We start from the raw sequence: 24,288 nt of genomic DNA, 5'->3' as shown, positions 1-24,288 counted from the left end.
CTTCAGAAAGTCCCTTGAATTTAATTATTTTTAGGCTACCTTTCATGTTATGTCCTGTAGCTAGACACACGTGAATAGAAAAAAACAGTACAGTTAGTGTTAAAGGCAAACAGCGGAGACCCAGAGTGCTACCCCAGTGCTGCCTGCTTCTCCCATCCCGTCCCGACCCAGCCTGTCCCCCCTCCCTGCCTGCCACCCTGGCCAGAAGCCCAGCCACTGGGAAGGCGTGTTTGAGCCGAGAATTTTTTTCTATGAAGAAAATAAAACCAAAGCTTGTTAGGTAAAAATAAAACAAGTGTCCCCCCAAGTCCTGCGAGTGGTCCGGGTACAGCTGGGGAGGGCCTGCTGGGGAGCAGGCTGGGATTTCGGGTTCCTGGCTGGCGAGGGGGCTGCTGGCCCACAGACAGCACTGGTGTGGAGCTGGAGGCCCCTTCTCCCCCAAGAGCCTCCCATTTGTTAAGGGGGGACGTAGGGCGGCGGGGACCTGTATGGGGTCATGTTCTTCGGGCGGGAGCCTTTCCCCTCCATGGGTGCAGTGAAAGGGGGGGGAGGCTGGTAGGGCGGCGCGTTGGGGTCCTCGTCCCGCAGTGGCGTGTACTCGCCGATGGTGTCCTGGTTGAGTGGCGTGGTCTCTGGCATGCTCTGGTTGGGGTACTCTGGGGGGGGCAGCGGGGCTTTCTCCTCCTGGAGGATGAGGGGCATGCTGGAGGACGGTGGAGGCTTGGAATCATCCAGCTCATCAGCGAAGATGATGGGCACGCCTTTCTTTATGAAGGTCGCCTGGTCTTCAATGGTCAGCTTCCCTTTCCTCTTCTTGCGGTAACAGATCATGGCGATGATGCCAGCCACAAGAAGGATGGCGGCCACCACCACGGCAGGGATGACGGTATGCAGGTACACATCATCCTCGCTGCTCTTCTCGGGGTCTTTGCCTGCTGCCACCGTTGGTGTCACCTCCGAGATCACCCTTCCATCTTTTGTCACAGGGATGAACTGGATATGCCTGCAGCTGCCAGAGCCAACTACCGACACGTTCAGAGGCTTGAACTCGGGCTGCAAGACGTTGGAGAAAGCTGGGCTTGGTCCGCCGGAGTCATCTGCAATTTTTTTGCTCAAAGTCCGTATCTGCTCCCGGGGGCAGGGCTCCAGAGGTAGTGTGTTGTTCGTCCATTCCACAACAATGGAACCTTTGGCAATGTCCTGCACTGTGATGGTGCTGCTGTTCCTGTCACCAAACGCTAGAGCCAGCTTCTTCACCAGCATGATCTTCTTATTGATGTCATTCACCACCGCGTTGTGGTCCCCTTCCAGCCTGGCCTTGAACTTCACTGGAGACTTGTCCCCATGCGGGCATTTGTGGACGTGGATTTCAAAAGCATCCACAGCAAAAAGCCCGCCTTTGTCAGTTGCATACATGAAGTACTCGTGCTTCCCGATGTGGTTGTGGTCCGGCATGCCGTACATGAGCTGGCTGGTGCTGTTGAACTGGACCCACGAATTCTCCTCTATCATCTGCTGCTCCTTCAGCTTCAAGGTCAGCTGCAGTTTGTCAGTGGTGGTGTCTTCCTTGTCGTAGAAGGTATCTGACGGTATTTTAACCTCAAAGTAGGTGCCCTCCCATGCATCAACCCTGTCAATATGGTTCGTCAGCTTTGGTGGCTCGTTTGGCTCCCCGGGCCGGGGGATCCCACTAGCTGTGGTGCGTAGGCGGGTTGGCGGGGAGGCTGTTGTCAGCTTGGAGATGGGGGATCTGATCGTGCTGGGAGGCTTTGTTGGACGGGGCGTTTTGGGTCTTCGAGTAGGCCTTCGTGTCATCGCCGTGGAGGAATCTGTTGTGGATGGCATGGATGGCTTCAGAGTGGAGACTCTGGGTTTCTTGGTGGTGGTTGTGGGTTGTGTGATCACTGCCGTGGGCTCTATGTACCCGGGCATCGTGGGGCGAATTGGCACGGAGGCTGTGCTGGTGCCTTCTGCTACCCTGGTTGGCTGGATTGGTCCCAGAGTGGGTGTCTGGATGATGGGGCCCCTTGTTCTGATGGTTACCGTAGGCTTCCTCGGCAGCGGTATGGGCTCCCGGACAGGGGGTGCTGTTGTCTCTGTAGGAGGCGCAATGGCAGGCGACGTCGGGGTAGGGACTATCCTGGTAGGCGGTTCTTGCGCAGCAGTGGTGGGTGGCCCAATGGCCGTCAAAGGTGTGGGGGTGGCATTGATCTGGCGCCGCATCCTCTTTGGGAGGTGAGGTTTCTTGTTAGCAATGTGCCAGCCAACAACAGGGTAGCCAAGGCGGGCAGACATGGTTCCTTCCTTAGCTGGAGCCTCCACCTTGCTGATGTTGGGGACACTGTTTTGGCTCAGAGAACATCCTAATTTCCATGAGAGTAAGGCTCCGTTTTCCACCACCTTCTTTGCATTTCCCGGTCCAGCCATGAAGGCAGACATGTCAAAGAGTCTGTTATTTACAACAGGAACCAACTTCATGTTATGAAGTTCCACCTCCGAGAAGCTTCTCATTCTGTTTAAGAGTTCAATCCTCTGCTTTGGTGTCATTTTTGTTAAGTCGGCATCCAAAATGACAGTCAGGATAGTGACTGGCTCTTCCGCGCCACACATGAACGCCGCTGCATCACCCATGTCTTGGCTGGCCACTCGCACTGACTGAGGCTCATTGTGGTCTTCTTGGTGGACCTCAACAGAGAAGACGTTTGCGGTCTGTGGCACGTAGCTCCCATTTGGGACAGGCTGTAGTGTGGTCACAGAGATGTAGTGGACGCCTTTGTCTGTGTCAAGGGGCAGTCCTTCCAGGGAACTGCTCTCCGCATTCCAGTGTAACCAAGAAGGCAAGGAGTCCTTCCCAGCTTCAGAGATCTACCAAATGAGAGAAGGCACTTTTAGAAGTACAGCATTAGGACAGGTTCTAGCAGCAATAACACTTAATATAAAGGATTAAAGAAAAAATTCTGAAGTGTAACAACAGGGGAAGGAACATCCTGGCCAGAGCAGGGCAGCCTGTGTCTCCTTTGCATGGTGGCAAGGACAAGTTCTGCAGGTTACACTGGTCCCAAAGGGCTTAAGGAGACATGGGAGGTCATCAAGTCCTGCAAAAGCCCCTTGCCTGCAGGCACCAGCTCTCTAGCACTTGCTGTGCAACTACTAAGCACAACTGGTTCATTTTCTCCAAGGGCAGAAGGGGAGTTTAAGTCACAAGGACAGCTACAAAGCTGAGGGTGAAGCTGCATGATACCACAGAGCTGATCCAACAGCTACCCTCTTCCCGCTCCTTCTTCATCCTCTCCCATCCCTGCATTCTCACTGCTTTCCTCACCCAATCACACTTTGCTCTAGCACCTCAGGAGAACATACGTCTCCTATGTTAACTTTCAGCTTCATCCTGCTGCCCCCAGCAGCCAAGCTGAGCCAAAGGGGCCAGAAACTGGCAAACTATGGCTCAGAGTCCCCTGCCTCATGGGAGCACACCAGCTCTCAACAAGCAGCAGCAAAGCCCAAGAGCTACACAGCTGCTCAAAATACAGCATCCTCCTGCATTGCCAGAGGAACAGCAAGCTGCGTTGGGGAGCAAACCCAATGTGTGGTCAGCACAGCACTGTGATGGCCAGTGCAGGCAGGCAGGGAGACAGCACAGAGGCTGGGGTGCTGCTGGACATCACACAGGGTGGCACATCAGCCTGGCTTTATACTCAGTGTTAGCTTAAAATGAAGGATTTCACTTTCATATAACAACTTGCTTCTGCAGACTAGAAACAACAGGTGGCTTTGGCCCAGACCACAGGCACCTCAGGACCCCAGTGCACTATTTACTACCTCTTTTAGGTCAACAGCAACACTTTTGTCCACAACTTGTGGCGCAGATTAGTGAAGCACAGTCCAAGAGTACAAGCCTCCCCTTCAAACTGCATGGTCCCAACAGCAGGGGAACATATACAGCAATGGCATTTCCATGTGCTCCAGAGGAGGGAGCCAGCGGTAACCTCACCGGCTGCCTCCACTTCCCAACTCACTCGTTTGAGCCTTTCTGAGCCCACCCTCCTCTTCCAACCTTGGACCCCTCCCTTCCCAGCCAGCCCAGGTCTGGACCCTTTGGGTCCCCTGGCCATTTTGCTCTTGTGGAGAAGACACTGGTACTCTCCAAAAGTTACCAGCATGGCTGACGCCCTGCCAAGGCGCTCCCCACCCCATGCAGGGGAAAGCCACGTATGTCAGAGCCATAGGCACTCTTGCCTCCCACCCTGGGCCATAGCCGAGGATGAACACAAACCCCGCAAGCCCCCTGCTCCCAGCAACTGACATATACCCATCTGCACTACAGTCACTCGCTAATCATAAAGCATAGCAGAGCTCCTTGAACTGCACAGTAGAAGGGGTGACATTGCCAGCTCAGTGGCTATGACATTTCCTGGGCCAGTATGTACCCCATGGCAAGTAACCTGAGCTTTGCCACCCCCTGCCAGGCTCAGAGGCATTTGGAAAGTGCCCCAGCTGGGCTTTCCAGAGCTGACCATGAGGTATCTCCTCCTACACCCAGAGGAAACAGGACATTTTGGGGCCCACAGAGACAGATTTAGCAGACTGGTTGAGGGTCTGGGCTTGCTGCAGTCCAATGCAGAGCTGCGCTCCAGCTCTCCTCCTGAAAGGGTGCTTTGGTTACCCTGCAATTCTGTAAAGCTCATACATATTTCATAGTTTATCCAAATGCAAAGCTGGGCGAGATGCTTCACAAAGAAACCCACATGGCAGGAGTGCCCACACACACAGTGCAGAGGTAGGGCTGGACTCACCAGACCTGCCTAATCATAATTCACCTGCTGGGGAAAGCCCCTGCGATGGACAGATGCAGAATGGAGACGAATGATACCCGGTGCTGCAGGACTGAGCAGATTGCGACTCCTGGGTACCCCTCCCACCCCCGCCGGCTGCAGGCACGATTAGGCAGCCCACTGAAAGGCACGGCAGCAGGGCTCACAGACTCCCCCCTGCTGCGGGTTTCAGCACACTGAAGGGTCTGGACGTGCAGCTCTGCAATGGTAATGTAGGACTTGAAAGTCTGAAAGTCTTTTGGCGAGAGCAGCATGAGAAAGCTTTTGTGCACAAGCTGCAGAGGGTTTCAGCCACAACTGTAGGGGCAACACCCTCATTCCTCTCTTCTGCAAAGGATCAGCCCCACTTTCAGCCAGCCTGGACAAGCTGAAGAACATATCATGAGACACATGCTGGGTATGATTTCTAGAGCAGAGTTTAAAGCTGTTAGCACAGCTTTTAGTTAACTCCTCAGCAGCAGAGTCTGAGAGCAGGAAATTAAGATTCCTGCTTACACCAGAGAAAGCTGCCCCACAGGCCATACACCCCAATACATCCCACCCAAACCAATACGCTAAGACATGAACATCCTTCCACTCAGGTCTGCTCCTTACCCATGTGTCTGGCAGAAAACAGTGGGTTTTGGCAGCACTACTGCTGGGTACACCTGCTCCACCACCACAGCAAGAACAGGAGCTGCTTTCACCCCAGTTAGCCCAAAGGAAAACCAGCCCTTCACCTGAGACAGGCACACAGGAACAAAGGACCAAATTGTCCTTCCTTGGCATCTCTTCTGCCTAGAGAGGACAAAGGCAAGGTCTGATCCCACCCAGCCAGAACTGGGCCTGACCTGCACTTGTGTCCCTTCTTCAAAGAAAAGGGTAATTTCATCGCACCCTTTAAAAACTGAGATGCCACGACAGCACCTGGTGCAATGCAGCATTTACACTAGCAGAAGCTGGATGGTGCCACTCTTTATCCCCTTCTGCCAAAATTAGCTGCTAACCTGTCCAGTGGTGAGGAGGAAGGGCAGGGCTGGGCAGGTGGTAAGAACAGAAACATAAGGAGCCAGGACAAAGCCGCAGCATTATTGAGGCTTACACAGTCAAGAATAAAAACTTGACTAGTGAGTGGTGAACTGCACACTGGATGTGTAATTTTAAGCTACATTTGGAACAAATCTTCCCCTTCTGTGCACTCTGCAAAAGCCCTTAATTGCAGGATCACACACTCCATACAGAGTTTTCCTGGGAGCTGGGGTTTTCTGCTGCTCCCTTCTCCACAGGGCACAGGGCCCAAGACTTGAGATTAAAGTAATGCTTGTTGTATGTCTCTTCCCGTGACACAAGGTGATTCTCTCTTCACTCGTGTGCGCCTACATTTGATGGCCAAACTCACTTAGGAAAGGTGTCCAACCCCATGTGCAAAAATGACATTGAGGGAGATGCAGGCCAGCCTTAATATTTCTGCCTGGAAAACCATTTTTAACCTACAGTTTACATGTGAACTCATTCTTAAGGACATATGCTAGAAAATAAAACTGCTGCTAGACCTTCACACTGAAAGCTAGGCTCTCCTGAAAAACAGAAACAGGCCAAGCAACCACCTACTGGGACAACTTGTTCTAGCAGGGATGCGATGGCTGCAAAACATTTATAAACCCACTTAAACTTGATTTAAAAAAGAGCTGAGCTAGTTCAGCTGTATTTAACCTGTGAGGAGAAGTGGACATTTCTAAGGGTTCTGCAAGAGGTGATTCAGAAAATTAAATTTATGTGTATTATGCCTATGAAATCCATCAAGATGTCTGTGCCTCCCCTGGGAAACCTTTAGGAAAGCAACAAGTCTTCCATGCCACAACTCTGCTTTAAACACTACTGCCCTGGCAGCAAAATTCATCCATGTTTATGTGACAAAGGAAGAATCCTGCAAGATTAGAGTAGGAAATCAAAGCAGTTATCAGACTGAATAAAAATGCTTGTTCCTAAATGAACGCTAACCAGTGGAGCCCTTGGCACAGGTCTGTTCTGGTCGTGGTTGCTGCTGTGTTCATGGTAGCGTGAAACTGGAAGCAGGGAGTCCTGGACTCTGTTCTTGCAATGTTTTCTTCAAATATTGCTTCAAAGGGTAGTTGTTAAGCCTATGCATAGTTAATGATTTGGGATCTCTAGTTTTCATGTAAAAAGTTTCCCCGTATGAAATAAATATCAGCCTTAAGCCCTGCCATTTCCCTCAAGCGGTCTGGTTTCAAAATAACTCTTCTGTTGCTCAAGAAAAAAAAGCCTGCTTTTGTTTTCACATTATTTGAGATAATTGTAAATGAATGCTTATTGGGTAAAGATTACACAAGTCTGGCCGCGTACTGAAGACCATTAAAAAATTAGCCATGTTCGTGATTTTAAATACACACAGTGGTCTGGCTGGCTTTGAAGACCTTGTTCACAAAGTCCTTTCAGATATACATGGCCTATTATTTTTAGGCCAGCCAAGAACAGTCAGCTAATGAGAGAAGATAGCTCAGTTTGATATGTTTTTTTAAACTTATATCTTAAAGCCCTGTAGCCAACAAGACAAAGATAAGCAAAGGAACAGTGAGTAAAACTGCTGCCTCTGAGGGAATTCAGGCAAAAACTGCATTCTTGCCTACATGAGTGCCCTCATCCTCCAAGTATTTAGTCCTCCTCCTCTTGATGAATCCTTCAAAAAGGAGAGAGGTACTGTAGGATCCTGCCACAGGACTCCCTTTGGCACACCACTACAAAATCCTCCCAGCCCTGGAGGTACCCGATAGGATCTCCCCAGGGCCTTCCCATGGGCAGCAGCAGCAAGGGTCTTGGCTCCGTCCTAAACCCTTTCAAATCAGTCCTAAAAAACTCCTGTCTGCTTTGGGCAGGGGGAGCACAGACACTCCTGCAGCTCTGCCAGATCTCCCACCACATCCTTCTCCTCCCCATGTTCAGCTGTTCCTCAGAGACAGACCCCATGCCAGGGATTTCATTTGGATTATAATTACTGATGACAATTTAGTGTACAACAGACTCCCCTTCTGTGTTCTTCCTTCAGCATTTCCCTAACACATGGGGCTAATAATGAAAAATACTCTGGCTGAGCCCTCTACATCTGAGCAGAAGGCAAGCTGAACTGTGCTCAAGCTGACTGACCTAACCAGTGTTAAACGAAGTCTGCAGTGCTCAGGCTTCTGCAAGCAATTAACCAGTGGGCAGGGGAAAGACAGACAATTCAAATGCAAATACAGCTGCAGAGAAAGAGTCAAACCTAAGCTGTTTGCCTAAGCCCAACCTTCATCTTAACCCCCTGCTAATGCAGCAGCTAGGGGCAGTTTTGTTAGCAGAAGCAACAGGCAGTCTCAGCCCCAAACCAGATATGTGGGCAGGCAGATTTCAGGCTGCCTTGTCCTGCACAGGCCAGACAAGCAGTGGTAGAGACATGGGCTTCACATCCACCCCAGTGCTGCTGGAACCATAGGCACTGCAATGATTCATGGTGCTGGCACAGCCAACCTGGAGCCAAGAGAAACAACGAGAACATGGGGCTGCAGGCTTCAAGTCAGAGGATCAAGTCCTCTTTTGGGAGGCAGGCACTGCCCATGGGTCCATTTCTCTTCTTCACCAACACAAAGATGGAGCCAGTGACTGCAGGTGTGGGGTGTGCATGCAACCAAGCTATCTGTGCACTGCTGCCCCTGGCAGGTCCTGCAGCAGCAGAGGCTGCTGCACTGGGTCAGGGAACACATGGCTCAAGGCAGGAGCTGGACAACCCTTAGACCACAACAGTCACTTGTCTTTAGCCTCAAGGAACAGCCTTGAGAGACAGGCTTGCCTTTATGCAACCAGGAGATAATGGGAGAAGGAGCCTCCAACCTTACCTCCCCCTTCGTTTCCTCAAATACAGAAGAATTGCAAACGAGGACATCAGGCAGGTCTTGCCTAGAAACACAAGGCCCAGAAAACAGTGGCGAAAGGAGGACGGGCACCTCTTGGAGCCTTCTGCTTATCAGGCACAGCAACAGTGCCACTGCACAGTGCTGCACTGTGGGAAAGCTCAGACTGAAAAAAGGAGTTAACATTTACTAGGCACACCGAGCAGGGAGGAATCGCAGCACATGCACTTCCCTACAGAGGGGACTGTGGTACCTGCCAGAGTTTTTGGGTATCCTCAGCAGACAGTGCTCTTCCAAGCTGCCACATGCCTTGGACAACAGGCACAGGAGCTCATGGGCAAAAACAAGCTGCTTCAGGACGTTTCGTGCAGATGCATCTGCCCCTGAAAGTCTAAAAACAGTCCAGAGACTGCACTGGTTCTCAGAAGTACGTCAGCCTCGGTGACCCAAGTCTTCATTACCAGCAGGAGCTCACCACCTCTGTTCAGAGACCGAAAGCTATATGGGAACAGCTGGTAATTGGTGCTTCCTTTGTGCACAGGGTAGGTCAGGACAGTTACACTAATCCCACATTTAAGCTGGTCCCAGTGAAAGTCCTGCAAAGCTCTTCCTGCATGTCCCTGTGCACTGAAGCTGTTGCCTTAGAAAAATCAAACCTTTCAGCTCAGAAAGCCGAGCTAAAGGAGAACAAGGCTGCAAAGGCTGTATCACAGGTCCTGGCCCTCGACTTCAAGTTCAAACTTCAGTCCCTGAAGGACTAGGTGGCAAAGTTCCTTGAAGTAGCTGCTCTACTTTTACAGGCTCATGAAAACTTGAATGAGTTTACATGTCTGTTCCTGATCTGCATTTACTAGCCATTAACTGGGCAACTGAAGCCTCATGAACAGAAAGCAACCCCCCTCCTTTGAGGATGCAAGTATAGTGCCATGCTGTGTGGACACAGCCTGCCCAAAGAGCAGTGCTTTGTCTCGCTAACTTTACAATCAGTAAAATGGCTTCACAACAGCACAGGCTGAGCGGCTACACCCAGCTCATGCCATCCTCGCATACTCCTACCATGACAGCTTCTCTTCCAGATGCGCCTCTGTTTGCTATAAGGGAACTATTCAGTGTCCTGCTCTGCCTGGGCAAGAGAACACAACAGCTGTTTTACTGGGAGGTCACTACAAAACATTGAGTGTCCCAAGAAATCCTCCTTTCATCAGTGCATGCAAGCAGCTTGGAAGGATTTGTTTAGCCTTATTGTTGGAGCAGGAAGGCGCAGCCCGCCTGTGCCCGGGCAGGGGTCAGCATGGGCTGCCCACGCCCCGCTTTCTCCCTTGTTCGGGGAGCGAGCGTAGGGCAGGAAAAGCCTCAAACAGCTTAAAAAAAAAAGTTCAGTTGGGCTTTTCTTTCAGTGCGACTTTTATAAGTGAAAGGCCAAAGGGAAGCAAAAATACCACACAGCAGGGATGCCAAGTGCTGGGGGTTTAGTGCTGCCGCCACACAGCTAACCAGCCCTGGCAATTTATTCCTGCCATCAGCAGATTGCTGGAAAGCTGGCATTCAAGAGCACAACAAGGAAAGGCGAGCCAGATCCTGCAATCTCAGGTTGGCTCCTTCACAGGATTCTCCTTTCTGCTGCATTCCTCAGTCTCCCAGAAGCTCAGGGCAACAACCCGTAAGAGCAGAGCAAAACAAGGAACTTCCCACCCTGCCTGAAAAGCTAGTTTATAATTAGATTGAGTAATATTTTCCGCCTCTCCAAATTCAGAGCTAGTTACTAAGTGCACACTGAAAATGCCAAATTCCCCTACTCAGTCTCACTGCAGGAAAAAAGATAAGTGGCCCCCTCAACCCCTCAGCAGAAATCTTATCAGCTCATCTTATCACTAAGATTGCATAATGGCAGCTAAGCAAAGGCCTGCCCAAGAAGTCCTGTGCCTGGACCTGTTCCAGGCACTGCCATTTATTCCAGTGCACTCCCCCCATAAAGACTGGCTGTTGCTACACCTTCTGGTTAGTCAAAGTCCAGGAAAACTGAGGACGCTGGGAAAGAGATGAAGCACAAAGAGCACAAAGACACACAGCACCTTTTAAGATACCCAATTTGATGACACTCTATCTTCCTCCTTTGAGAAATGCCACTTCAATAAAATCCACATTCAGTTAAAACTCTTTGAAATAAGGACCACTGCAAGATGAGAAAAAAAGCCAACCAAACCACAAGCCAACCCCACCAGTATTTCATGTTTTTCTTCCATGAAACTGAGTGTGTCCTGGCACTGGAGGCTGGTTGCTGACACCCAGCCCTTTGCTTCAGGGTCAGAGCAGGGCTGAGGCACGCAGCACAGCCCCAGCAGCAGGTATTCGATGTCAGGACTCCTGCAACCCAGCCTCCTTGGATCCTCTTTATAACACAATGTCCCCGAAGTCTGATGAGAGTAAAGCTGTTCAATAAAACTCACTTCAACAGACAGCGAATAGAACAACCATTGGAAAATCAGGCTCCTGCTTGGAAAGCAAGACTCCTTTTTGCCCAGATTGATATCCAACACTCTGGTAACCCCACAAACTTGCTGCATAGCTCCACCATGTAAATCAATTATGTAAGTTAATTCAGTTGCTCTGATCACTTTACCACCAGCTATGTTTGCATACACCAACAGCTTCTTGGGGCCCCTACTAGGTGTTTTATCTGTCTTCCAAAGAAGCCTTGGTGAGACTGTGAACTTCAAAAGGAAACAAAATCAGGAGCCAAGACACAGCCAAGAACCGTAAGACTTAGCTGCGCTCACTTGAGATATTTTCCTTAGCATTGGCTAACAAACCTGAGTAGCAGATCCATTCCATGGGATCCATCCCATACCTAACACTCCCAGGATGAAGGCAGGTCAGCAGCTTTGTGTGTCTTCGAGGAAGACACAGCAAATCACCTGCTCACACAGGGATGTGCCTTGGAAAGCAGTACACACCAGGAGCTTCTCTCCTTCCAGCACACTTCATAGACCCACCTTTAAACAAAAGGCATTAAACTGCATGCCTTTATATACTGTGAGCATATGCAGTGGGTACACTGGTATTGGAGGGAACTGGATTTATCCCTGCATCCCAAGGGAAAGGAGCAGGTATTGCCACAGCAATGCCAGTCAGTGATTGTTTTTAATACTCTGACCCAAGTGCAGTGCCTGGTGTTTCTGGAGAGGTGTCTGCAGCCCACCCAGCCTGGAGAAATGCCATCACAGCCTCTAGTCAGAAAGCCCTTCTTGCAGACTTGGAGATGCCAGATGCTTTCTACAGCAGTTTCCCCATGGAGTCAGATCAACATCCTGCATGTGGGATGGAGGTAATCACCACGTAAACATCCTCCTTTGTGTGGTTTTTCTTTCATGGGCCAAGGCCAGTGCCAGCTTTCCCAGTTTGTGGCAGGGTATCATCGCTAGTGGGATGAACGGAGAGCCATGCTTACTGCAACAGCCACCACCCCAAATGCTGATGGAGGTGCTATCAGCGCCGCTGTCCTCACCTGGGTTATTTGTGTTGTCACCCAGACAGCAATGGAAGGCTCAGGTTTTTGTACAAAAAAGAAAAGGACAACCTTAGAGATAGAACTAGCAGACCTCATGGCAACCAAGACCAGCACTGCAAAATCAACAATCCTGCACCTCACCTGTGTCCTCTTCTAGGACCTCGACAACTGGAAGCAGAAAAAAATAAAGACCTGGGTATTTCAGCTGATGGCAAGACATCTGACCCAAGGAAAGGCAGACATGAAAAAGCAAAGAATTGTAGGATATATCAAACAAGGTTATTTATAGAAAAGGACATTATGATGCCTTTATACAAGGCTCTGGTAAAATTTCATCTAGAGTATTTTGTGTAGCTGCGGTCGTGCAAACATAAAAATAAACTCAAGCTGGAAGAGGTGCAGAAGACAGCTGCAAAGATGAGGAGAGGAAAATAAAGCTTTTTTATGAAAAACACTAAAGAGGCTGGCTTGCTTAACCAAATAAAATCAAGACAGGGAATATGCCTGTCACTTATAAATACATAAAGGAAGTAAATATTATGAAGGTAGAATTGATTTAAGCTAAAGGGCAGCACATATAAATATTTCTAGTCATCTCTAAATTTAGGCTAGAAGCTGCATTTTTAATCAGAGCAGCCAGATTCTGGAGCAGCTTCAAATCAAAGTGGCAGGAACAGGAAATCCACCTGATCTTTGGTCCAAGCATGATCTGTTCTTCAACAACAGGACACAGCTGAGAGGTAATGGGTCAGACTCCACCAAGCCTTCAGTGGAAATGGGGTAAGGAGATTGTCAGCCAGTGATGACTGATCATGGTCAGGGTACCAGCACCGATGCCCCTGGTTATCCTGCTCCTGGCTTGTGTCTGCCAGGAGCCAGTGGGAGCCTGCACACCTTCGCACCAGCTATCTGCATGGCAAGGGGTTTGTACGGTATGTGGAGATTGGATGTTTTAACCAAATTATTGTAAAAATGCCGAGGTTTTGGTGTCAAATGCAGCAGGAAGGGCTGCAAGGTCCCAAGCTGCTGTTAACCCTTTTGGGAAGGTGCAAAGAGTTTTCATTTCCAGACACCTTCAGACACTATGAGAGCAATCTTATAGTGAGAAGCCTTGCTGTAGCGAGGAAGCTACAGGACAGCATCAGCACTGAACTGCCACGAAATTCAACAGCTGAAATACCTGCAAGCTGCAGCCATCCTTCAGAGGACACATTAATGCCTAACCGAGGCACACACTCAGCAAGACAAGGCACAGGTGAAGGGGGTTCTAATTAGAACCAGCCATTCTAATTAGAAGCCAGCCATGAGTTACAACCGACAGAAAACCTTGCCAGCAGCTGACTCTGAGCAACACAGAAAAGAGACTCTGAAATTAAGACAAAAGTAGTTTTACTACTTTTCTGCATGTCCACCTTTGCATCTTGAGCGTGTTAGAATAAACTTACTTTTGTACCTAACCCTAAAATCTCACCTGTTCTTAAGCAGCTTGGGGGTGGCAGGGAAACACTGGTGACTGCTCCCAGGAGCACATACCTGATTACACACAGAGCCCACATATCTGCAGGAGTGCATGCCTGTGGGGCATTCCTCCACCACACTGTAGATGCCTGGCATTGTTTCCATCCCACAACCGAGTCTGCAGAGCAAAGTATTTTGTCTACAGCCGGCTGGAACCTGCTAACAAGCAGGGAGAGGATCTGAGAAGCAGCTTCAAGGCAATCCCCACCACAATATGAACAGCCCCTACAAATAATCAGCAGGAATTATCTAGAAATGAAGCAATGACACCTTCTTCAGGCTCCAGATGGGAAGCTCCTGGAAGGTTGGGGACATCAGGTGTCAGCTTTTTTAAAAAAACAAAATTATAGCCCACTACTTAGAAATTGAAGGGGACTGTGTATAGGCAACCACATCTAATGGTAAACTCTGAACCACTGCGTCATCTCAAAGGGCACAGCCCTTCTTTCTTATTAGGGTATAGATACACCAGTTAGTAAAACCCAGAAGTATTACACTTTTACTGCTCTGGCTAAGAAATTCAAGGCAGCCTGAGAAAAAGCCCAGAGCAACTTGCCCTGAAACTTTCCAGTAAAACAAAAATGCACCCCGGCACCCAAAATTGCCTATGCAGTTCTCACTAGCCAGGAATCAATTCCCTAATAGCAAAGGTTCACTGTGCTCACAGCAGCCAACATGCATTCCCTGCAAGGGAGAGACCTTCCAGATACACCGGCTAAGCGAGGCTGCTAGCAGTGCCCTAGAGCCTGCTGCACTTTTGAAATCAATTTCAAGGTGAACAGATGCAACGTGCACTCAGGCAAGCCCACAGATGAGCATGAAAATCACTCCCAGTGTTTGCTGAACTACACACAACTAGCAGCTGCTGGGTCCTGCTCCAGCCCAGTCCATTTGCACCTCTTCAGGCATCTGTTGGTGTTAGCAAACACACCTCAACACCAAAGTTGCAGGAGAATTGTTTGAAGCTATCAGGTGGGGTCAAAATAATCTATCAGAGGATGTTCCTGCACCTGGAGCTATTACAGATTACTTTCGTATGAGGAAAAAGAGACTGAGGGAGCTGTGGTGTTGTACAAACAGTGAAAATTACTCTTGCCATCAAAGTAGCCATTAGACAACACCAGAACAAGTCAAAATCCCAAAGTTATTTCCATAACACAAGATCTTGGGCTCACTGCACCCGTCTGGACTCTTGCAGCTGAGCTATATAGGTGCCCCCTGCTTAGAAAACAGGCAGTGGTTAAAGCAGGGCAGGCACCACTGCCTCCTATCAGAGCCAGTCAATCTCCTCAGCTGCAGAGGCAATTAAATGTCACAGCCTTTGCTTTGAAACCAGCTCATCCCCTTCTCCAACTCCTCTAGCCATGGGCTCACCCACCACCTTCGTCCTTCCCATCTGTCATTAACAGATAGATGCATTTTTCAGATTTTCTGTCTACCACGGGCATGTCACAGTCCTGGCACCCTCGCTGGAGCCAGTGAGATCAAGTATTTGGATTGAGATAATTGTGCGACAGTACATAGAGCTAAAACAAACCTGCCTTCAAGGAGAAGCTGAGACGTCAGACTTTCTCCAGACTTGCTCTCCATCTCCCTCTGATCTTCTGAGACACACCAGAAGGTTGTCTTTTTATGATGTTTTCTAAAAAGTATTTTTCAATTTTGTTCTTTAAAAAAATCCCAAGATTGGAAGGTAATTCTGTTTTTTAAGAACAAAATTTTTTGAACTCCACATGATCCAAGCAAGCAGATGCTGAGAAGACAACTTCTCAGCACCCTCCCAGGAAAGAACAAAAGATGAGCAAGTGTGTCTGGCAGTGTGCCTACACTCCTCCAGGCTATCCTGACACTTTCTTGCCCTCAGGTCTGATTCCAAAACTCAGATTTCAGGTGTCTGCAGTGCCAGCAGCATGAGGGTAAATTAGACAAAGAGAAAGGCTCTGATCTTTCCAAAGAGGACTTAGGGACGAGGTCAGAAGAGACTGTGTTAAAGGAAGCCCGGAGTCCTGCTGGCAGAACAAGGTCTATGTGTCTAGCAATGTTTTGTTACCACAGTGAAACAAACTCCCTGAGCATCAGAGCAGCAGCCCCAAGGAATCCATGGCTCCCCAGATCCCAAGGCAACATCTCCTTATGAATGTGTCCATCGTTTTAGGGGCTGAGTATCTCACAGTTTAAATACAGCCAACAAACCACACAGTCATCCCTGAGGATAGAAGTCTCCTCTCTACTACAGAAGAAAGGAACTTTGTAGCTAGATAAGGACTTGTTTTTTTTTTAATCCTTCTCCCATAGTTCTACAAAACCTTAAGGCTGCTTCACAGCACCCTTGTGAACCAGCCTGTTAGTGGGGTGCCTAGCTCAACTCCTGCAAGAATATAACTGCAAGCCTCAGGGAATGGCATTTCTCACCTGGACAATTTCTCCATTGGAAGCAATTAAATCCGTGGGGATGGAGACTCTGAAGAAGCGTCCCACCACAGCAGAGCTGTCTGGTATGCCCACCACGGCCGGTACAATCTCCCGGAGGTCCGAGAGCACAGACTGCATGGAGGCCTCCAGCTGGTTTTCCCAGTCCCGAACCACTTCTGCTGGCTCACTGGGCCAGTGGCAGTGAGCAGAGGCTGCCAGCAGCAGTATGGGGAGCCAAGTCCTCCCCAGGAAAGGGGGCTGCAGTAGGCACCCAACAGTCATTCTTCCCAGCGGCCTCGGTGACGGTGCTCCAGCTGGAAAGGGGACCACAGGGAATCTGCAGGCACTGCAGAGTAGGCAGGGTATCTGCCAGACCTTCACAGCAGCCTCATCCTAGGAGTCCTGGGAACCTGGTTAAACAAAGGAAACCCAATCAGCACATTAATTACAGTATCCAAGCCAGGCCAGCTAACACACAGAGACCTCCCTGCAATGGACAGAGGGCTGCCTGCCATGAAAAGGGTAGCATTTCAGCTTTTTGATTTAACTGTCAAGAGTTACCACTACCATTAAAGAAAGCAAGAGCTTCTCTGTCCTCTTCTGACATACAGCATCTCTAGAAACAAGATACTCCTGCTTTTTCATGCTCATAACCACCTTTCTGCTGCTCTGGAGCAACAGCATCCTGAGATAGCTGCAGGCAGGAAGACAGGATAGATACAACCAAAGCCAAGACAAGAACACAGCAGTAATAGGTGACCTTTCAAGGCAAGCTGAAGTGAGGATGGGGCACTGGTCAATTTAAATACCAGTTATACAGTATGAAGGTCCCAAGAAACCTTCAGTACTCCAAAGCTGCCAACAGATGCTTCTGCTCCTCTGACCCATGAGTCTGGCTTTCAGACCAGGTCTCCTCTCAGTTCCAACTTTTGGTGTTACTGTGCTTAGACTTGATTTGGGGACCAGCCATACGCACCCCAAAAATCAGACTAGAGTAAGCTATGCAGACACTATATCCCATGCTGCTTACCACCGTCCAGCTCCCTCCTGCTTGCACAGCTCACCTGTCCCCACACTCTGACAAGCTATATCTCCAGCTCTCCCTCACTTTGTCATTGTCGTCTTTCCCTTGCTTCCTTCCCCATCCCCACCTTCCCTCTGGTCCCCTGGATCACAGCTTTCCTTTCTCTCCTCTGTTCCTTTGGTGCATTATTTCCTTTGCTTCCCCAGCTGCTTCTCCCTCCACACTGCATTCAGCCACAGCACACAGGAGTCATGGGTCTGTACACACCCCCACCATGTTCCTCTTCACAGCCTGTTTACAGGAGAGCAAGTGGGCTCATGAAAGAGGACAGAGCCATCTGAGGCCCCTGGGGAAGCCATACTGCTACTCTAGCATCTTGGTTTGCAGCTAGCACAGCCCTCTAACTAATCTGCAGTAACGAGGAGAGTAGGTTATACAGGACTAGAGGACAGATACATGGAATAGAGGGTGTTGCTTAGCCCCCTGGGAGCACACAGGACTGGGCTTCCTCAGGCCAGGCACTTGCACATCTTGAACCAAGTTGCTAAGTAGCTCCAAATTCCCAGAACAAACACAGCCCAACTTCTAACCACTGGCTCCCAGCTCTCTGAGCACAGCTCCGATTTATTTTAGCCTGTTCCAGCTGTGTTGTGATGCATATCAGACCACCCCAAGAGACCCTAGAACCACACTGAGTGGAAAGGGAAATCCCACTGCATCTTGCCCTTGCAGAGCTCTGGGGGCAGCATGACAGCAGGACCAGCCAACCGGCTGTGCTGCAGCCAGGCAAGTGCGTATTGCCCACCACGGGCTTACAGAAGCAGGCAGGGGGCCTGTCCATGCAGGCAACCAAGCCCAAGGTTACCACAGCAGGCTCTAGGAATAACAGGAGAGAAGATTTGGTTGCTTACCCTAAAACCTGCACGCTACAAAAGCTGAGAGCCAGCATGCAAGGACTAGCACGCCCTCACCCCTTGATGGGCCTTTTCACAATAAAGCACTCATGCAAAGGGGCTGGTATGTCCCATCCCAAGGGCAATGGGTCCAGCAAGCACAGTCACAGCTAGCAAAGACAACTGTGGGTAGCGGAAATCATGAGCTGAATGTAATAACCTCTGGCTACAGCATCCACGAGGCAGATATGCGACTGACAGCGGTCAGATCAGATAAAGCCTGTCTTAAGTGAGGACAAAATAAAGAGCAGACACAGAATAACATTGCTAGAAACCACAAGACAGATAGGAGGATGGTTGGTGTGGGATGCCATTGCCAGAAGAAAGCCCATTCCCCCACTGCTGTTGTGCTTCTGACTGCCTGAACCGACTGGCACTGGAATACACCAGACGAAACAGGGAAGCCAAGTCCAGGCTCTTCCCAAAAGCAACTGAGCACATGGTGGTCTACACCTGGAGTGAGATGCCTGAGCTGCTTCTCGAGATGTTATCATCATGAAAGATGAAGTGGCTGGGTGGGTAAGGACAAGCCACTTCCTACAGGACACATCTCTCCTACCAGCTCCCTCCGTGGTCAGAGGTTGAGTCTGACACACACCAGTTGATTGTGGATGAACCCAGAGTCACCTCAGAAGCAGACATCTACCACAGCAGATGTCTGGTTGAGAATAACCAACAGACTCTGAATGAGCTGGAGAGATGAAGCAGCCATCTGCAAGAGGTCCTGAGGAGGCCACTTAGTGTCACAGCAGGAAACTGGGGGACTCTCATGCCTGCACAGTGCCTTAAATAAGCAGAGAGAGGAACCACCACCTTCAGCCTCTGTGGTGACTGGGGTACAGACACCATAGTGATGACACCTTGCCTGTGGGCCACTTCTCCTGAAGCCTGCTCATTGGAAAGTCCTGCTGCACGACAGACTAGAAAGCAACCTGCACAGCAAGTACAGGCAGGATCAGAGACTCGCCAGGGGCTGGGGGAGGAATGCCGCAGCAGAAGCCAGCAGCCCTATAGCTGCTGCAGGGCCAAGATGCTATCAGCATGGAAACATGGCAGCCTCTCACAGCTGCACTGAGCCTCCACACCTGAGCAGAGGAGAAACACCCTGGACAACCAGATACCCAGCATACAACCACATGGAGCTATAAAGACACCTGGAGAGGTTCAGCACCATGACTCCAGGCCAGCCCCTGCCCTCAGCCTGTCACAGCTGCAGCAGAGCTCATGCCTAAGCACAGTGCAGCTGTATTGCTCAGCCAAATGATGTGATCTGGCCTGGGGCATTCTTGTTGGATGGAGAGGAATGTTTAGGCAGAAAGGAGCTGGTTCTGGATATCTGTGGCGAGCAGGAGAGAAAGATGAAGTCATCACCCATTTCAGAGAGTGTTATTGGAGCAGGAAACAAACGCTGGCTGAGGGGCACATATCAGATGGGCAAACAACTCACACACTGGCCACAAAGATCTTGTGTGACATTTACAGGTTGCACAGATTCAGAATTTCATTTTAGGGAAACTACGGTGTCTGCATATAGGAGAAGCAGAGCACACAGGAGGAATTCAGTAGCTGATATCAAAAGGAAAAAAAAAAACAACACACACACAGAAAAGCTGAGAACAAACTTACACCGCCAAAAAAACTCTTAACAGAGCTCCACCTCAGCGAACAATTGACAGAAGTTGAAACAGTGCCAGCATCTCACACTGTGTGTTAAGGAGGAAAGGCAGGGTGCTACAGCTCTACAGATAGCTGGAACAAGGCATTGCCCCACACCGCTGAGCTCTATGTGGACTATCACTTCAAGAGAGAATGGTTTTTGTGATAGAAGGTCCTCTGCCTGAATACCAGTAGTCCTGCATAGTAAGTCCACCAGCATCCAGCACTGCAGGTCTCAAGGCAGCTGCAGAATGCAGCAAACATTACCTGCAGCAAGGCTGGAACAAGCACTGGGGACGAGCATGGTGCCCCCATCAGTTCAAAAGACCAAACCATTTCACATGGTACTACCACAGGCAAAACACAGACTGGCTTGTTTGAGACATCATCCCAGTAGTATGAGGAAAAAGTCACTGTTCTGGATCATTGTCCACAACCAGCAAGTGGCACGGAGTTGGAGCTCTCCAGGAGCAAAAATCTCAATGCTTCACACAAGCTCAAAACAGTGCCAAAACCCAAATACAGACGGCATTCTAGAGTGGCTGTCTGCTAATCTCTGGGAAGCATGAGGCTGTAGGGCCAACTGACTTATATGGCACTTTCAAGTTATGAGGGAAGGCTGGACCGCCCCAGCTTTTCTACCTGGCACAGTGCTCCTTCTTCCAGCAGGATCTGTACTGCCCAGTTCTGGAGAAAAAAACACAAAGGTTCAGGTTAGTCCTGAATTTCAGGATGTTTCTTTCTGTCTGATCTTCTGAAAGAACTGAATTTCTCTTTATCCTCTTGCTTCTGTGAGACCTCTTTTGCTCTCAACTTTGAGCCTCCAGAGCACTGGATGAAACATCAAAGTCTATCAACATCTGCTTCAGTCCTAGTGCTTGGTGCACGTGCCAATGTTGATGCCTGATCTCCAGTGCCAAACCCCCATGTCAGAGACACGGAACTAGGCCTGCTTGGTGAAGTTATGTTGATACAATGCTGTGCTTGATATGATGCTGACATGTCAAGACAGTGCTGGAGCTTGCTCCTTCTCCATGCAGCTACAAGGCCCACTGACATGTTACGGACATGCTCTACCTTCATTATTCAGGAACGCAGAATAACATAGACAGAAGGTGGGAGGAAGGACTGAAGGAAGGAGAGCAGGACAAAGTAGCTACTCCCAGCCACGCATCTTCCCAGAGACCTTTCCTTCTGCCCACTGCAGAATCAGAAGCATGAGGAAGTGTGCCAGCAGCAGGAGCATGGCTGCCCTAGAAACCACTCTTCCTCTGTGGCCGATTAAACCACCACTTCAGCAAGAACCAGTGAAAGTGAACTCTGTCCAGCTGCATCTAATCCAATTGCTCAAGCACACAATCACATCACTGGGCTGTGGTAATTAATCACTGCCAGCATATTAATGCCAGAGCCTAGCATGCAGAAAGCTCAGGTAACTGCCATGCAATTCTCTGCTCCAGATAAGGTATTTAGGAGAGTTAGGAGGAATTCCACTTACCTGATTGCTTATTAACCAATACCCTCATTAAAGGAAGCATTAAATGAGTGGCCTTTCTCTAAGGAAGCAAACTCAGACTCTGCTAAGAAGGGCCAGTGCAACTTTCCAGAACAGAGCTATGGTTTCTGCAAAGGTGTCTTCTGCATGTTTCCACAGGAGGATCTCAGGGCAAGTCCCATCAGCTACTGTATGTCTGCATGTCAAGGCAGCAAGCAGGAAGAATGGTGAAATCTAGTGTCACCATCCAGGTGCAAAGATGGCACTCTGCCATACATGCTCCCCAGTCCAAAACACAACAGCAGGCACTGACAGTGCCAGCCCGGTGGCATGGTCCAGGCAGAGGCAACTGGTGCTCTGTGCATGCCTGTGCTGTGCTAAAGGAGTCTGGGGAGGGGGGACAAGAGTGATCAACAGCTCGGAGGCAGGACATCTGGGCAGAGCAGCCCATCACCAAGTTTATGAACCAATAAATAAGTCTCCTCAAGACTAAGAGCATGCAGTCCGCAAGTCTAACAAATTATATGCACAAAGAACACCCTGGAGCGTGAAATTTAGGAAACAGTAAGAGTTTCCACACTTGCCCAGCTCCAGACATACCCTGCAACAAAGGCAGCAACCCCTCCAACAGCCTACGTTGTGAACTACTGGAGTCATTCGCAGCACGTTCCTGAGGTTATTTCCAACCTCAATGGCTTCAGCCATATATGTTCACAGAAGATGACCCAGGCTCCAGACGATGCTGCACCGGGGATGAGTTATGGAAAGGGACATTCAGGAGGGCAACTGCACAGAGATGCATTTGTCACATGCAGACTAACTGGCACACAGCTGCTGCAAGGGAACAGGCAAGGCAGAGGAAGGAATATTCACCACTAGCCATAGCTCCCCACTCAGCTGTGCTCAGAGCAACAGCATCCTGTCCCTCACAGCACTAACCATGCACCTGCAGGAATAGTGACTTTACACAGACTTTTGGCTTAACACTGCAATCATAGCTGCCTACCTATAGCCATGCGTGCATCAAAACCAAAGTAGCAGGCAGCTTGGCATCAGAGATCGGACTGCAAGAGAGAGTCGTACAAAAGATTTTACAAAAAGAGAAAGAACTGCCTTAGGCGAAAGCCCTAGATCAGTGCTCCTGAAGCCCCTTCCACCCTCTGCCCCTTGCAGCCAGTTGACAAGCTTACCATCATTAGTTGGTCACCCTACACGCCATCAGACCAGAAGGTACAAATCAAGCTGTACTCAATTCTTCACAAAATTGCATTTCAACATGCTCTTCTGCAGCTATGCCCACCCTGTACTGTCACCAAGTTAAATGCCCAACTGAACTGGCACCTAGCTCAACGGACATATGCACAAAAAAGATGCTTTTTTGTCTTGTCCCTTCTTGTACTTCTGCATTGCTTACCTCCAGCACATCTGCTGTCAGTAACAGGAAATGCTGACACTGAAAAACAATCTAGGGGAAAAAAAAACCAATGAAACAAACCTAAACCAGCAGTGCTAAAAATGTGTGCCAGCCAGGGGAACAAGCAACACCCTCCTGATGGGGAACGCGGCTGCAAACTGTCACTGACTTGTTGCTTCAAGCCACACATGCCACAAGCAGCTTCATGAAGCTTGTACAGGAAGTGGTCGCAGCAATCGACACCTCACAGCAGTCTGTATTCTGCTAGAGTAAGCACCAAGATGCTTAACTTTCCTGTAGCTAAGAGGAAGTTTTCTACTATTTTCCATTACCTTTTGTTTGAAAACTACAGTTTTGTGCCACCAAGAAGGGAAGTAGTTTTCCCCCAGCCCTCTCATTTGCATCTCATGTCTCCCCTTGGCCAACTAAACCTGCTTACGGTTCTCCCCCAGCCTGGGACCAGAGACATCAACTGGTACCTCTGCTCCAACTGCAGAGTGCTGAGTGAGTAGCTAGGGGAAGCTGGACCACTCAAGACACTGCACAGGTTTTGCGTTCATTAGGATGTGTGATCTTCAGTACTTCAGCACTTCCTGCAAAGGGGACGCAGGGAAAGCTTTGAGAGAGAAAAGAGGCAAAAAGCAGAATTCCCACTTTTTTCCCCTGTATTAGATCTGCCTGTCCAGAAGCTGGGCCACTATACTGCCCTTCCCAGCTGGAGACTCTGTTCCCAGGAAAACTTCTTGCCCTGGAATAAGAGCCAAGGTTATGCTCCCAGTGGCCTACCCTCCAAAAAGAGCTGCGGACAGGAGGGAGCAGCACTAGCAGCCCCCCAGAACCCCCAGCCAGGGGCAGAGTACAAGCAAGGGGTACTGCAGGGCAGCAGCAGAAGCACAAAGGACACCGGAGCCCTTCTGCCAACTGGACACGGAGAGTGTTCTTCCCCTGTAGAGTACATTTCCCCAGCTTCCTATAGCCCTGGGGAGGCAGGAGGGGATGAGTATGGTGCCCACAAGTACCTCTTGACTACACACTTGCTCACTGACCTGACATTTGCTGGAAGACCATACGGATGCCCCCCCCCAACTTGTCAATCCTGCTTGAGTGTCCCCTTGCAGTCCGTGTGTGCTACTTGCCCTAAGCTTGAGCCATGTCTCGAACAACAGCTGCAACTGACCTGCAGCAGGGACCAGCAGCCACAGATTTTGGCTTGGCAAGAATGACTCTTGGATGAAAGTTGCTGCAACCACAGTCAATCCCTTCCTCCCACGTTGTTATTCCCAGACAGCCAACTCAGATTGTATCTTCAAGTGCACTCAGTTGAAAGGAAACTCAGATATTATCTTCCCAAGTATTTAGAAGGCCTCAGAGATAATTTTCCCCCTGTAATTACAAACATTGCAGTCAAGTAGAACTGCCATTTTCCTGGCTGCTGGCAGCAAGCAAATTAGGATTAAACACCTATTAAGAAGCAGAGGACTCCAAATAATCACTGAGAACAGCTTCACCAGTGCTGCCCCACATGTTACACACTTGCTTGTACCCTCTGACCAAGCCCTGTCTCAAGGGAGGGCTGGCAGAGAAGGGTAATGGGG

General features: G+C 49.6%; 1 protein-coding gene across 7 annotated transcripts in view; it reads right to left on the bottom strand.

Annotated features, from left to right (window-relative positions):
- Position 1: 1 nt before the first annotated feature.
- DAG1 (dystroglycan 1) overlaps positions 2-24,288 on the bottom strand; it is a 53,836-nt gene continuing 29,549 nt past the window's right edge. For 4 of the 7 annotated variants that reach the window (XM_064454157.1, XM_064454151.1, XM_064454156.1 and 1 more), the window contains 2 exons: positions 16,152-16,561; positions 2-2,865 (listed from right to left, as the gene is read on the bottom strand). In XM_064454157.1, coding sequence (XP_064310227.1) covers positions 457-2,865; positions 16,152-16,433 — 2,691 coding nt within the window. In that variant the 5' untranslated portion in view covers positions 16,434-16,561 and the 3' untranslated portion in view covers positions 2-456. Of the gene's footprint in view, positions 2,866-16,151; positions 16,562-20,426; positions 20,472-24,288 lie in introns of all 7 variants that reach the window. The other 3 variants (XM_064454152.1, XM_064454153.1, XM_064454154.1) reach the window with 1 other exon arrangement.

This window comes from Phalacrocorax carbo, chromosome 6 (assembly GCF_963921805.1).
Source record: "Phalacrocorax carbo chromosome 6, bPhaCar2.1, whole genome shotgun sequence".
NCBI classification, from domain to species: Eukaryota; Metazoa; Chordata; class Aves; order Suliformes; family Phalacrocoracidae; genus Phalacrocorax; species Phalacrocorax carbo.
The sequence above is the reverse complement of the archived record's forward strand: the minus strand, read 5'-3'. Positions and strand labels throughout refer to the sequence as shown.